Source organism: Syngnathus typhle, linkage group LG8 (assembly GCF_033458585.1).
Source record: "Syngnathus typhle isolate RoL2023-S1 ecotype Sweden linkage group LG8, RoL_Styp_1.0, whole genome shotgun sequence".
Taxonomy (NCBI): Eukaryota; Metazoa; Chordata; class Actinopteri; order Syngnathiformes; family Syngnathidae; genus Syngnathus; species Syngnathus typhle.
This window is the reverse complement of record NC_083745.1, coordinates 14,907,558-14,922,911: the sequence shown is the minus strand read 5'-3', so window position 1 is coordinate 14,922,911 and position 15,354 is coordinate 14,907,558. Positions and strand designations below refer to the sequence as shown.

General features: G+C 48.1%; 1 protein-coding gene across 2 annotated transcripts; it reads left to right on the top strand.

Annotated features, from left to right (window-relative positions):
• The first annotated feature begins 1,421 nt into the window (after nt 1-1,421).
• nfkb2 (nuclear factor of kappa light polypeptide gene enhancer in B-cells 2 (p49/p100)) lies at nt 1,422-14,370 on the top strand. Of its 2 annotated transcripts, none has more exons than XM_061286123.1 (22): nt 1,422-1,789; nt 2,298-2,342; nt 2,435-2,510; nt 2,595-2,635; nt 2,710-2,808; nt 2,891-3,042; nt 3,132-3,397; nt 3,473-3,577; nt 3,706-3,791; nt 3,858-3,996; nt 4,888-5,004; nt 5,070-5,234; nt 5,354-5,498; nt 5,568-5,682; nt 11,027-11,234; nt 11,344-11,513; nt 11,671-11,773; nt 11,835-11,992; nt 12,055-12,118; nt 12,540-12,709; nt 12,772-12,898; nt 14,230-14,370. In XM_061286123.1, the coding sequence occupies exons 2-22, from the start codon at nt 2,304-2,306 to the stop codon at nt 14,298-14,300; spliced, it is 2,616 nt and encodes an 871-aa protein (XP_061142107.1). In that variant the 5' UTR covers nt 1,422-1,789; nt 2,298-2,303; the 3' UTR covers nt 14,301-14,370. The 2 variants fall into 2 exon arrangements, with proteins under 2 accessions (XP_061142107.1, XP_061142106.1); XM_061286122.1 differs by having other exon boundaries at nt 1,423-1,789; nt 2,303-2,342.
• The last annotated feature ends 984 nt before the right edge of the window (nt 14,371-15,354 follow it).

The following is a 15,354-nucleotide window of genomic DNA, read 5'->3' as shown; positions in this document are numbered from 1 at the left end:
TTATGTCATCCATGTATAGGAGGTGACTGATGGTGGCCCCATTTTTGAGTCGGTATCCGTAGCCAGTCTTGTTGATTATTTGGCTGAGGGGGTTCAGACCTATGCAGAACAGCAGTGGGGACAGAGCATCTCCTTGGTATATGCCACATTTGATGGAGACTTGTGCAATTGGCTTGTAATTGGCCTCAAGGGTTGTTTTTCACAGTCCCATCGAGTTTGCAATGAAGGCTCTCAGGTTCCTGTTGATGTTGTACAGTTCCAAGCATTCAGTGATCCATGAGTGTGGCATGGAGTCGTAGGCTTTCTTGTAATCAATCCAGGCAGTGCACAGGTTGGTGTGTCGAGTCTTGCAGTCTCGGGCGACTGTTCCGTCAACCAGCAGCTGGTGTTTGGCTCCTCTGGTATTGTTGCCTATGCCTTTCTGTGTTGTGCTCATGTATTGAGCCATGTGTACACTTATCTTAGCCGCTATGATGCCTGACATGATCTTCCATGTTGTAGGGAGACAGGTTATTGGCCGATAGTTGGATGGGACTGTACCCTTTGTGGGATCCTTCAGGATCAGGACTGTGCGTCCTTCAGTTAACCATTCGGGGTGAGTTCCAACTTTTAGTAGCTGGTTCATTTGTTCTGCTAGGCGCTCATGGAGTGCAGTGAGCTTCTTAATCCAGTAGGCATGGATCATATCTGGCCCGGGTGCTGTCCAGTTCTTCATACCTGAGACTCTCTCTTGGATGTCTGCCACAGTGATGGTAACTGGGTTCTGCTCAGGGTGGTTGCTGTGGTCTTCTCTTAGAGAGACTAGCCATTGTGCCTCACTGTGTGTCCTTCTCCCATATGCCCTTCCAGTGCATATATATATATATATATATATATATCCATCCATCCATTATCTGTACCGCTTGTCCCCACGGGGGCCGTGGGCATACTGGAGCCTATCCCAGCAATCACCGGCAGGGGACACTGGAGTTTCCGGGTAAAACCCACGCAGGCACGGGGAATACATGCAAACTCCACACAGGGAGGGCCGGTGTTGTGGACTCGAGCATATACACATACATATACGTACATATGTATATACAGGTAAATATATATATTTACAAACGTATACATACATAGTGTATATGTATATACAGATAAATGTATATATTTACATACGCATAGATAGCTGCGTATATGTATACTTGTTGACAAGCCATAAATAGTTCAAGAATGCTGCTTCGAGACTTGCACCTGGAAACAGTACTTCAAATGTATTTTGTAAAGGAGTATAGATACTTGTTTCCAAATGTTCTTCTGTTTGAAATTATTTTCAAAGCTTGACAAGTGAACACACAAAAGATGCTTCTATCACCCACTGGTGCAGAACTTCCGGTTGGTCCGGAATTCCCCGCCATATGCGGGGTTTTCCGCTCGAGACTGACAGGCTGGCGGTAGCTATGGCAACGCTGACCTCTCCATCCGCCTGCGGTGGTGAGCGCGAACAGAGCTTCCTTTCACAACAAGAGTTTATTGTATAGAACAACTTCGAAGCTTCGTCGTGCGAAATCTTCGCTGTAAATCGACTTTGGAGTTTTTTTTAGGGAAGCTTGTCACTGACTCGCGAACAAGAGAACGCTGTTACCTTCTTGTGCTCGAACACAGCAAAGGAGATGAATGCAAACGCTTTGTCCGCAAAACGCTTGTTTTGAAAGTTCACACGGGAAGTACATCTGTTTTTTTTGTCCTGTGGTGTTTTCGATATATTGACAGGGCGATTTGGAGTATCAACAACTACTCGCAAAATCAGGTAAAATCGTTTTTTTTTTTTATTCTCATCCTCATTACTTTTGATTGGTCAACATAATAATAAGAATATATGATCATTCACCTAATAACTTTTCGGATGGACAAACGCACTCACTTGTCAAAAGCTGTCAATAATATGCTGAGAGCTCAGATATTACCCGAAAAAAGGAATCGGGCTACACGGAAAGTTGGGTGAGAGAGATTGGTCGCCCGACAATGTTGACCTCAGATAGAATAACGAATCCGTCACTCGTCAGTCAGAGCACGTTTAAGCAAACGACAGACTGGTCTCCAGTCAACCTTGGGAGATTTGGGGGCAAATTGGTCTCCAGTCACTACCATGTCACATGTAGACAAACGCAAGTGCGGAAGAACAAGAGGGAAGATGATAAATGATGATAAAGAAAAATAATGGGGGGTTTCCTAATGTGACCATGCCGGGAAGCAAAGGAGCCATGTGAAAGTCAAACTTGTTTTTTTTTTCTCTCTCTCACACGCGCACAAACAAGCACAGGATGACGGAAACTCAGTTGATCAACGGCTACGACAACGATGTGAGTTTTTTTTTTTTTAACTAAAATTGGTCACCATTGAATAGAGCGTTGCTAATGGCGTGTGACTGATGTGCGCGTGCGGGCTGGCTCAGTTACAGTTTAATTTGACGCCTTATGAATACATTCCTCCTGTGGACGTGAAGACTGAAGCGTACGTACCTGAGACAGGTAATCTCGTTTCACAGCCCTGACGTCGTCAACATCACGCACGTGCAGCTACGCTAACTTTCCATGCCCGTCTTTGTGTTTCAGCGCATGGCCCGTATGTCCAAATCATCGAAGAGCCCAAACAGGTGAGCAACGAACCAGCAAGCAATCCGATGATGAATGCCATTCTTGGCATCTTTTTGGTTTTGTGTCTTGCCAGCGGGGATTTCGCTTTCGTTACGAGTGCGAGGGTCCTTCGCACGGAGGCCTGCCAGGAGCTTCCAGCGAGAAGAACAGAAGGACGTACCCCACCGTCAAGGTTCCCTCCGTGCCACCAACATCCTCGATGGCTTTGGTTGACATCTTGTTTGCTCGACTTCTTGTGCGTGTGTCCTACTCAGATCAACAACTATGTGGGTCACGCGCGTGTGGAGGTCCAGTTGGTGACTCACACGGACCCGCCGCATGTGCACGCTCACAGCCTGGTGGGACGCCACTGCAACGACAACGGGACATGCACCCTGGACGTGGGACCCAACGACCTGACCGCCTCGTCCGTATCGTTCCCATCTTTGTCGGCGTTATCTTGATCCTCTTTTTCGCCCTTGACGTCTTGGTCATCTTTGACATTTTTGGTGGCAGTTTCAGCAACCTGGGCATCCTCCATGTGACCAAAAAAGGTGTGGTGGAGGTTCTTACGCGTCGGCTGCGAGAGGAACGGCGTCGGGGAGGTTCGGCCCACCTGACTGCGGCCGAGGAGAGCGCCCTGAGCAAGGACGCCAAGGAGCTGTCCAAGATAGTGGACCTCAACATCGTTAGACTCAAGTTCACCGCCTTCCTGAAAGACAGCAACGGAGGATTCACGCGAGCGCTCAAGGCTGTGGTGTCCAACCGCATCTACGACAGCAGTGGGGCCCGTGCGCCGCACCACGTTGGACTGCACCCTCCTCTTCCTCAGCCATTCACCTTTTTCTTCCTGCCAGAATCTCCCAACGCGTCCAACCTGAAGATCTCCCGCATCGACAAGACATGCGGATCCGTGCTCGGAGGAGACGAGATCTTCCTCCTGTGTGACAAAGTCCAAAAAGGTGCCGATGCTTCGTACTGTTGTGGCTAATTGAGCGAGGTTCCTCATTTGTTAGTCTGGTGGCAACGAGTCGAGCCGCACAGCTCGCTGCGCTTTTGTGAGCTCGTTCTCACATGCTTTGTGCCTTAGACGACATTGAGATCCGCTTTTACGAGGACGAGGATGGAGGCTGGGAGGCTTTCGGAGACTTTGCTCCAACAGACGTCCACAAACAGGTGAGTCAAACGAGAGTGGCACACTCGCCCGGCCAGCACCGGCATGACCCTGCCTTGCCTGCTCAGTACGCCATCGTGTTCAAGACGCCACCGTACCACACCGCAGAGCTCGAGCGGCCCGTCACTGTTTTCTTGCAACTCAAGAGGAAGAAGGCGGGAGACTGCAGTGACCCCAAACACTTCACATACATACCCCACGTTCAAGGTCAGTGTCTTCATTTTGCTTCCTCGCTACCAAACATGCGAAGTCCAAAGATGGACTTAGACTTAGACAGACTTTATTGTCATTTTGTAAGCACTCGGTGCACACAAAACAAAATTTTGTCGCATACGGCTCTCAACAAAGGAAAGGAACGTTGAGAGCCGCAGCAGCCGCAGGCTTTGGCCTGGTACACAGCAAAGGATTTTTCATACCTGTTTTCACATCGGCTACCCCGAGCTGAGGTTATGCGGTCTGCTTGGTTCACACCAGAGCGTAAATGCAAAGAGCAGGGCTGCTCGGTGGTGCACGTCTAATGCACGTCTGCCTCACAGTTCGGAGGGTGAGGGTTCGATTCCACCTCTGTGAGGAGTTTGCATGTTCTCCCTGTGCCTGCGTGGGTTTCCTCCGGGAACTCCGGTTTCCTCCCACATCCCAAAAACATGCATGGTTAGCTGATTGAGCACTCCAAATTTCTCGTAGGTGTGAATGCGAGTGCATATGGTTGTTCGTCTCTGTGTGTCCTGCGATTGGCTGGCAACGAGTTCAGGGTGTCCCCCGCCTACTGCCCGATGACTGCTGGGATAGGCTCCAGCACGCCCGCGTCCCACGTGGGGACAAGTGGTACAGAAAATGGATGGATGGAAATGTAAAGAGCATCCCATTTGGCTCTGCCAAGTCAGCCATCAGGGGAAGCGGTTCCAAGAAGCCCAGCAACAAGCCAGGTCGCCCCGCCCGTAGCATCCTGCGGCGATTTTGAATCAAAATTGGGCTTCGGCTCCCGTGCATGACCTGCTGCAGCTCCTTCCCTTTGATTGCTTTGGAAGTGGCCACCTTGGCTTTTCATCTTGAATTGTTGGATACATTTAAAATCAAATCTTCCGGGATCTCCTTCAGACAAAGAGGAGGTGCTGAAGAAGAAACAAAAGCCCCTCCCCCACTATGAGCCCTGGCGAGGAGGCGGCGAACGAGGAGGAGGAGCTGGCGGAGGCTTTGAGGGCGCCACAGGTGAAGGTGAGGCCAATGCAAACAACCGATGCTAAAAGCAAAAGCTAACCATTGGGATTTGTCTCTCTAAGGTTTTCACTTCAGCCAACACATGAATGGCGCGGCGGGGGGCGGTGGAGTTTTCTATTCGGGGAGCATCGTTGGCTTTGGAGGAAGAGGAGCACACATGGCGGGCTCTACCCCCCAGCACGGACAACTGTCAGTTGTTAGTAGGACACCCCACTCCGCATTCACAGGTCATCATGTTTTCCATCACCTGTCAACTCCTTCAAGTTCTATTTTCACTGAGCGCTCGACACCAGTCCGAGAGCATTTTCCAATAGACGCCCTGACCTCAGACACGTCTCGTCCGCAGCTGCCGCCGCCTTCCTGGCCAGAGCATCTGACGCCACTTGTCGCGCGCGTGAAGCCCTCCTGCGGTACTGCATGAGTGGCGACGCTCGCTTCCTTCTGCGGCCACACGGATGCCTATGTGCCACGCCAGACGCCAGTGGAGACACGTCAGTAAGAACTTACACCCCCGCCGGCTGGCTGCTTCCTTTCTGACGCCGCCTTTTTTCCTTGTGCAGTCCCCTGCACCTGGCGGTCATCCATCAGCAGACGGCCGTCGCTTGCCAGCTGATTGACACCTTTCTTAGCAACGGGCAGGGACACCTTCTCGATGTGGCCAACCACCTGCAGCAGGTGGGTCATACAAGGATGAGAATTGTCCGCGGATCCGCAGATTTCCGTGTTTTTTTCCGTCGGAAGTCATTTTCGTGAATCGTGTAAATCTGTTGAGATTTTTTTTTCTTTTTAATATGGGGGGGGTATGGAAGCGGCTGGGCAACGTTAGCCTCGGCGACTCGCGAGGATTTGCCCGCCGCAACGGCATCTTTTGGCACATCTCAAGCCAAACTTAGTTAAGCTGTGAGTACGGAAATCGTCTTGCCTCTGTAAACCTCACTCACTGGCAGCAGTGATGCGACAACATCCGCCTTATTTTCGGCAGCGTTTTGGCACTACTTTCGTCACATCATTTCTACTTGTTAACTTAACTTATGCGGAGAACTAGTGTTTTTACACCGCCACAATGTGAATTTGCGATTGGGTTTTCATCACTTGTAGACATGTTATTTAGCCCACTCAGCAAAAGTTTTTACCAGCATGAGGATCGGGCCAGGGAAATAGACAAGCCGAACGGGATCAAGAACTGCTTCAGATGGGCATGGCTCGAGAGCAGCGCCATTGTGCAACTCGGAACACAGTCCGTAACCACGTGCCTGACGGAACATATCCGTAAAGTAAATGTCCCGGGGAAGGTTTTGTGTATTTTCTGTCAAGCTATGATCAGCTATGGCGTTCGTGGCACTAGGAACATTAAGGGGCACATCGAAACAAAAAAAAAGCACAAAGGTACTTTTTTACTTTTACAAGCATGTGGGTTTAGAACAGGGGTGTCCAAACTTTTTGCAAGGAGGGCCAGATTTGGTAAAGTGAAGGGGCCCGGGGGCCAATAGTTTTTTCTGACATTTTTTAACTACAAAAATGTCATGCAAATACGCACTGTTATAAAACAAATTTCACTGTCACAATTGTCTTTATTTTTCAAATGACAAAATAACCAAATACGAGTCACTCAGGCAGATGTGAACAACTCTAAAAACACAAATTCTGCCTTTCATTCATATCTGAAGAGTCAGATAACATTGAACCAACTGTATGAAATACCTTAAATTTACATGAGTTTAAAGTTACTTTTGCCTCATGAAAATTTTAAACGGGAGTTATAAGTAATGCAAAGTTGTCTGTTATCATTTAAACTTAGAACTAGTGAATTTTGCTCTTGTCATTCACAATATATTTCAGAAAATAATAGTTTGTGTCAGGTCTACAGGTCCATAACATCAACAGTCTTAACATGGCCATTCGTAGCTTGCTTTACCGTTTTTTTCTGTGTATAGTGCGCAAAATTTAACTAATTTATTGTCCTAAAATCTGAGGTGCGCATTATACATGGGTACAAAAACATTTTTAATTTTTTTTTTTTTTTTAAAGAAAGTCATAGTACAACAAAACCAACAACAGGACTGACCGACAAAGTCGTGGAACAAAAAGACAGGGTGACATTACCAAAGACAGGAACAGAAACCACATCATGACAGTAAGACATGCAATGATCCGACGGTGAGCGAGGGGCAGACAGGACTTAAATACAAAACACGTTACATCGATTGAGGTGACACAGGAAGAGAAGGGCGACGCGAACAGAAACTATGGCAACCTAGACACATAGCAAAACTGGGGACGAGACATGACAAATCTCCCTCGAAATAAAACTTGAAATCACCTTTCTTCTTGTTTGTTGTCAATCGCGCATCGCATTCAGCCATCCTGCCCAACACACTTAGTAAAATTCATAATTGACGACACATCGTTTGATGCGATGGTGCAATCCTTGATGGTGTGTTATTGTCAAATATTGTTTGTTTTTTAATCTTTATCGCGGACCGGACGTCATACGGAGGCTCCCATTACAGATGCGCAGAACGGTTGCGCAAGACACGTCAGCTATATAAAGAGCGAGAGTTCAGTTCTCCACCTATTAGTTTCAATTCACAGTTTAATTAGCAGTTTCAATCAGCAAATAACAAAATGCGTATTACAGGTAATATTTTATTTCACAACACTTTGCCTTGTTCCTTTGGTCTCTGCTGTTCATCCTAAAACACAAAGGCGCTCTTTAAGCAATGCGACAGTGAGCGCCCGGCGCGCTGCGGTTGCGCGACCGCACCAAATTAAGCTCCCTGCGCAGTGCGCACTGAGGTCCACTTAAATTTTAGAAAGTACATCAGGACTTTAAAAATATCTTCTAAATTTCAGCGACGGCTCTGTCACAATAATGCGACCAGCGCGGTGCAGTTGGGCGGTCGGCAGCGCGCTACGGTTGAGCGTTCTCTCTCGCGCTCTCTCTCTCGCTCTCGCACACACGCGCACACACGCAAACCGGATATCATACGGAGGCCACCATTACAGATGCGCAGAACGGATGCGCAAGACACGTCAGCTATTTAAAGAGCGAGAGTTCAGTTCTCTACCTAAATCCGTATTACAGGTAATATTTTATTTCACAACACTTTGCCTTGTTCCTTTCTTCTCTGCTGTTCACTTCAAACACGCTCCATGCGACCGCAATGCTCTCGTATCAGCTTGCTCGATCACCTGCTCGTTTGCTGTCTGTCACAATGTACCCTACACAAATCCGAAACATTTGTTGCGGCTCCGAGTCACGACGAGGGTTAAGTTTTGGTTTCCAAGGGTGTTTTTATTCCTCTTCAACGTCTCTCCCATACAGAGCCGCCTTTTTCACGTCCGCACGCCTTTTTCAAATGTGCGCACTGAGCGCGGTGGTGCCTTTATGGGCAGTCGGAGAAATCAACGCCAACAAAAAAAAATACATCCAGCCTAGTTAAGACCATACCAAAGACTATAAAAATGGGACCCATTGCCTCCCTGCGTGTGTGACGATCATTGGGACTTAAAAAAAAAAAAAAAAAAAAAATTTAAAGAAAATCATAAAAATTGGGTGCGTATTATACATGGGTACAGGCTTTTTTCCAGCATCAGCATGCCATTTTTAGGGTGCGTATTATACATGGGGGCGCACTATACACGGAAAAAAACGGTAGTAATATTTATTTTTGACTCACAGTCCCGTGTGAAGAATCGCTGTTGTGATGCCAGTTCTGCTTGGAGCTGCTTCACTTTATCAGCGCGGTCACTCCCTGTTAGCTGGTCGTTTGTGTTCGCATGTTTAGTCTGATAGTGTCTCTTTAAGTTGAAATCCTAAAACAAGGCAACCGTCTCTTTACAAACTAACCTTTAGGACAATGTAGTATTGCTCCAAACGTTCGTTTAATTTCCTTTAGAGGTCCGTTTGCGCGTGTTAGCACGATCGCTAACTCGTTAGCCTGCCCAGTACTTCTTTGCTGCGGGCCAAAACTGGACCGTGGGCCGCAGTTGGCCCGCGGGCCGTAGTTTGGACACCCCTGGTTTAGAAAGTAACATGATGTTACATGTAAGCTAATGTTACGCAATTGTCATGATATTGTCATATTGTCATATCGTTAAAGAAAATATCTTCAATGATATACAGTGGCTTGTGAAAGTATTCGGCCCCTTTGAACCTTTCAACATTTCGCCACATTTCAGGCTTCAAACATAAAGATATAAAATTTTAATTTTTTGTCAAGAATCTGAAGGTGGGACACAATCGTGAAGTGGAACGAATTTTTTTGTGATAATTTAAACTTTTTTAACCAATAAAAAACTGAAAAGTGGGGCGTGCAATATTATTCGGCTCCTTTACTTTCAGTGCAGCAAACTCACTCCAGAAGTCCAGTGAGGATCTTTGAATGATCCAATGTTGTCCTAAATGACTGATGATAATAAATAGAATGCACTTGTGTGTAATCAAGTCTCCGTATAAATGCAACTGCTCTTTGATAGTGTCAGGGTTCTGTTTAAAGCGCAGAGAGAACCATGAAGACAAAGGAACACACCAGGCAGGTCCGAGATACTGTTGTGGAGAAGTTTAAAGCCGGATTTGGATACAAAAAGATTTCCCAAGCTTTAAACATCTCAAGGAGCACTGTGCAAGCAATTATATTGAAATGGAAGGAGTATCAGACCACTGCAAATCTACCAAGACCCGGCCGTCCCTCCAAACTTTCATCTCAAACAAGGAGAAGACTGATCAGAGATGCAGCCAAGAGGCTTATGATCACTCTGGATGAACTGCAGATAACTACAGCTGAGGTGGGAGAGTCTGTCCATAGGACAACAATCAGTCGTGCACTGCACAAATCTGGCCTTTATGGAAGAGTGGCAAGAAGAAAGCCATTTCTCAAAGATATCCATAAAAAGTCTCGTTTAAAGTTTGCCACAAGCCACCTGGGAGACACACCAAACATGTGGAAGAAGGTGCTCTGGTCAGATGAAACCAAAATTGAACTTTTTGGCCACAATGCAAAACGATATGTTTGGCGTAAAAGCAACACAGCTCATCACCCTAAACACACCATCCCCACTGTCAAACATGGTGGTGGCAGCATCATGGTTTGGGCCTTTTCTTCAGCAGGGACAGGGAAGATGGCTAAAATTGATAGGAAGATGGATGGAGCCAAATACAGGACCATTCTGGAAGAAAATCTGTTGGGATGCAAAATACCTGAGACTGGGACGGAGATTTATCTTCCAACAGAACAATGATCCAAAACATAAAGCCAAATCTACAATGGAATGGTTCACAAATAAGTGAACGTATCCAGGTGTTAGAATGGCCAAGTCAAAATCCAGACCTGAATCCAATCGAGAATCTGTGGAAAGAGCTGAAGACTGCTGTTCACAAACGCTCTCCATCCAACCTCACTGAGCTCGAGCTGTTTTGGAAGGAAGAATGGGCAAAGATTCCAGTTTCTCGATGTGCAAAACTGATAGAAACATTCCCCAAGCGACTTGCAGCAAAAGGTGGCTATACAAAGTATTAGCGCAAGGGGGCCGAATAATATTGCACGCCCCACTTTTCAGTTTTTTATTTGTTAAAAAAGTTTAAATTATCCAATAAATTTTGTTCCACTTCACGATTGTGTCCCACTTGTTGATTCTTGACAAAAAATTAAACTTTTATATCTTTATGTTTGAAGCCTGAAATGTCGCGAAATGTTGTCGCAAGGCACTGTATATATATATATATATGTATATACACACACACACACACACACACACGCACACGCACACGCACACACACACACACACACACATATATATAGCTCATTGAACAGACACCCCCCCCCACCCACAGACCCCCGCTACTTTTCAGTGTTTTTTCACGTTTGCCACTCTCATCCCTGGTCCTATGACTTCCATGAACTGACAAAATAACCAAACTGTTGACAGGCAAACTAGATCATGTGACTGAAGGTACAGGCTGTTTGGGTGACGCCAACGGCATCGCCTATGTCACACGTGCATGTGATTTGATATTCAGACTCCACTGCACCTGGCGGTGGTGACACGTCAAGCATGTGTGGTGGAGGCGCTGATGAAGGCGGGGGTGGACCCTGGCTGGCGGGACAAAGATGGGCGCTGCCCGCTGCACCTTGCAGCGCTGGGCGGCGACATAGCCACGCTACGTGCCGCGCTGTCCAACCTGGGCCAAGCACATGCCCACCTCTTGATCACAGCCGATTACCATGGTGAGCGGGCGAAGACGCGGTCGTAAAACGGGTTCTCACCAAGTGCACCTCATTTTCACCCTTTCATGTAAATTTGAGTGCCATCGTCCCCCGGTCCGGTCTCATTCAGGTTTGGCCCCACTTCACCTGGCGGTTCGTCGTGACGGTCATCGGTGTTTACGGCTGCTGGTGGAGAGTGGCGCTAAGGTGGACGCGCCCGAGTTGAAGGGCGGACACACTGCTCTGCACATGGCCGTGGAGCAAAACCTCCTCAAGGTTGCCTGCACGCTGGTCACCGAGGTAGCGCATCCACGCCGTCTGTCCTTTTAGGTGCAGCCCTCCCGGGTCGTCACAGTGACACCATTTTAGTCTGGCCACCTGGTAGCGAGCGTGGCCGTCAGAGGACTTTTCTTGATGCTGGTTCAGCCAAAAGGCCTCGCCTGTTTTCTTGTCGCAGTTGACGGCGGATGTGAACGCTCACACTTTTGGAGGAAACACGCCGCTTCATCTGGCCGCTGCCGCACACGCGCACACGCTGTGCTCCGTGCTGCTCGCTGCCGGTACGCATGCACTGACACCTGCCCGCCTGCACACACAGTCACTAACTGGGTTTGCGCACAGGTGCGGACAAAGACGCAGAGAATGACGAGCCGCTGGTCTTAAGTTCCTCTGACGAGGACGAGGAGGTGGTGGGGACCGAAGCATCCTCGCAGCCAAAGGGGTGCCGCAAGAGGCGAATGGGCGGTCACACACCGCTGGACCTGACTACGTGTCAGAAGGTAGTGAAAACGCCCCGTTTTCCCCTATAGAGTCAAAGCGTGGCCATGCGATGTTGCCACAGGTCAGGAAGCTGCTGATGTCTGCGTCGGCGTGGCAGGCCACCGAGAAGAGCCAAGGCAAAGCAGGTTGGTCTCAGGCCTCGTCACCTGCTGTTGTGTGGTCCAACGCGCGCCCTGCTGTCGTTGCGTGGTATTGGTGTCTTTCCCCCATGAGTCGTTCACATTCTCCTGTCATCGTGCGTCATTTACGCTGAGAAATGTCATCACCTAATTTGCATTTCACGCATCCTTTTTTAGTATGTTGCCTCATTTGCACTTCAGCAGGTATTGTCGTTCCTTTCATTGTTTTCCTGACGTCATCGTTCACGTTTGTTAGATGTTGTGCTTCATCACTTTGTCAACACACGTCTTCGTGCGCCATCGTTTGTTGTAACCACGCACCTTGCGTCATTCGCGACTCAGCTGTTGCTGTCAAGCCTTTGATGTGCGCGCCGTTGCTTTCCGAGTAAAAGGCGCGCATGTTTTTTTTGCGGTGGTGACACCGTAGATGGGGAGCATTGGCACGTCGACGCCTGTACGCTTCGTGACCTAGAGGAGGTGCTGAGCGACGCTGGTGTTCCATGGAACAAATTGGCCGACAGACTGGGGATGATGACGCTGGCTCACCTCTACCGGGATAGCCCAGCCCCCTACCACAGCCTCCTGCAACACTACCAGGTCAGAACAGCTCACGCCGGCTAGCTTGGTCATCGTCGTCATCACCCTGTCCTCATCTTCAGCTGGGCGGTGGTCCCGTGGAAGATGTGCTGGAGGCCTTGGAGTCACTGGGCGTCCATGACGGCGTCCGCTTGCTGCGCCGCCACCACGGCACCGACGTGCGCGCACCGCAAGACAAACTCAGACAAGGTGCTTCACTACGCTACACACTGAGGAACACATCAGACGGGCTAGCCAGCGCGCAACGGACGTTGCAACTTCGGTTGTGTGTGGCGCTCAACAATTCCCATTCATCTGCAATAAGACAAAAATATCCAAACAAAAGGTGGAATTCAAATTTCAACAGAAATCCGCGGTTTCAAACTCAGGTCCTACATGGTGACTTTTGGCGGTTTCCGCTCCTGTGACATGCCCAGTTGATATGACTGGGATCATCATCGGGCTTCTTCCTTCATTCGAAACATGCTGAATTGGGTGCGTGAGCAGGAGCCAGCCTCGGATAACATGCGGGAAAGAAGCCCCGGGACCTGAGTTTGAAGCATTTGCCCTACATTGTCAAAGCTCAATCGACAACACTACTTGATGCACAAATTCAGCAGCGCTCACACAACAAAAGGCTCTGAAACGAGTCTCACTCTCAGGGAATGTTTCCTCCTTTTGTTGGCGATTCGGGCAGCCAGCTCACTACTTTTCTCCTCGTCGCATATCAGGTGACCGCTGTACACGTCGTGGTGAAGTGGCGCATTAAGATCTCTGATTATTTATTATGCACCTCTTGAAGACGTCACGCTTTAAGATTGGCCGGTGATGTCAAAGATTGCAGAAACTCCCAAGGCGATCTGACCACCTGAGTAGATCCGGTGTAGGTACTGCAGCCCGGGTATCCCACTTCCTCGCACTTGCTACTGGGCTAATCGAGCGTATCGATGGGAGCAAATTAGGAACCCTTTGTCTGTTGTTCTTTTCTTCTTCCTCTACCTGTCCATTTGAACCTTCCTGCCTGGCAAGTTAGCAAAGTGAGTATCGTAGTGTCCTCGCCACACTTGTCAGCGTCCTCACATTGATAACCGGAAAGTGGAAGTTGGCTTTGACTTTTCAAAATAAGAGCTACGGTCTGCGCAATAGTGTCCCATTCTACAAGAGCGAAATAAATTTATAAACTGCATGTTTTAGAGGTACAGGGATGTTTAGCTAGTGTTGAGTTTCCTGCATTGTAAAAAAAAAATATATTTAGCGCTTAAACATAGACAACTAAGATTGTTTCAGGCCAAGATTGGCAAATGGGAGGCTGATGTAGTGCCCCTCAAAGGCCATTGTGGGCAGCGCAATAAATCAAGAAATCATGACACACAAACGCTTCTTCAGCTTCTGTTATTGCTCATCAATGTTTGTTGTGTTTTGGGGCAGCATCTCCATTCTTTACATGTGAGATAGAACAGCTGCGAGTTATAAACGTGCTCGTTGTGCTCATATTTCTGACGATATTGATGAAGCGTGTTTGTTGTCTTTGGCCCAATCAGAATCGACGGTGGACAGCGGCTTTGGCAGTCAGCTAGCAGAAGACGAGCGGCCGCCTGCGGCCAATCACTGAGTGGCAGACGAGTCGCCAAACTCACGACGACATGGCTGTGAAAAATAAAACATTCGGAATATTTCTCCAATCCCCGTTGAGATGGAAAGCGTTTTGTTTTGAGTGTCAATGTGGAAAATACATTTCATGGTTGACATAAATATTGCTGACATTTGTTGTGGCTTTATGCTCTGATACACTGTTGTAGTGTTGTCACTAACCGTGGGTTGCTTACTGGTTGTTTCACCAATAATACACGGAGGCAAGGATGCAGTACAAGTCGATCTTTTACTGCCCGCTCAGTCAACATCTCCCCGACTCTCAATACAGACAGACCACACAGTCGAGCACCGAGTGCTCGATTCCAATCTACCACATCCCTCTTTTCCAACTGAGAAGTAGCTTATCTAGTATCGGTTACCTTAACTCTTTGGTATCAACATTGATCACAATTTCGACATGCATATATCAATTACAAACAAATCATGTTTCAACAACCCTAATGGCTTTCAACAATCTTTTTTTTTTTTCCTTCCGAACCTATAACATTTTATAACACTTCACGATAAACACAAAACATCCACACTTTAATTTCTCCATCACTTACTTTCTTAACATTGAGTAACAACATCACTTTGTCATTCAGTGTACCTGGCAGGGCGCCTAACTGCTCTGCCACTCCTGGTATAGCATGTGGGCATGCTGTCCACAGGCACAGGACAAGGGTTGCGTGGTACCGGTTCCAGTGGTGGTGAGTCCACTGTTGCAGTAGCCTGAGTATGTTGAAACTCAGAGTCCAAATGTTCATCAGGGTGAGAGTCTTTGAACAGGCTTGGGTGTATCTTTCTCAGATGTCGCCTGTTCCTCCTGCGTGTCCTCCCTGCCGGTGTCTGTACAGTGTAGGAGCGTGGTTCATCTCGCTGCCTGATGACAACCGCTGGCTCCCAGCCGCGTCGCGTCTGCATGTGCACCGTGTCTCCTGGGGTCAGCACTGGCAGTTGCTTTGCACGCTGGTCGTAGTGTTGCTTTTGCCGGGACTGCAAGTCCTGTATTCTTTCGAGAATATGCTGTGGGG

Bases quoted from the DNA above. Each gene is read 5' to 3' on its own strand.
- nfkb2 (XM_061286123.1), top strand. From the start codon at position 2,304: ATGACGGAAACTCAGTTGATCAACGGCTACGACAACGAT. The intron at 5,005-5,069 runs GTGAGGCCAATG...TGTCTCTCTAAG, and splicing joins TGAGGGCGCCACAGGTGAAG to GTTTTCACTTCAGCCAACAC. The intron at 11,514-11,670 runs GTAGCGCATCCA...TTCTTGTCGCAG, and splicing joins CCTGCACGCTGGTCACCGAG to TTGACGGCGGATGTGAACGC.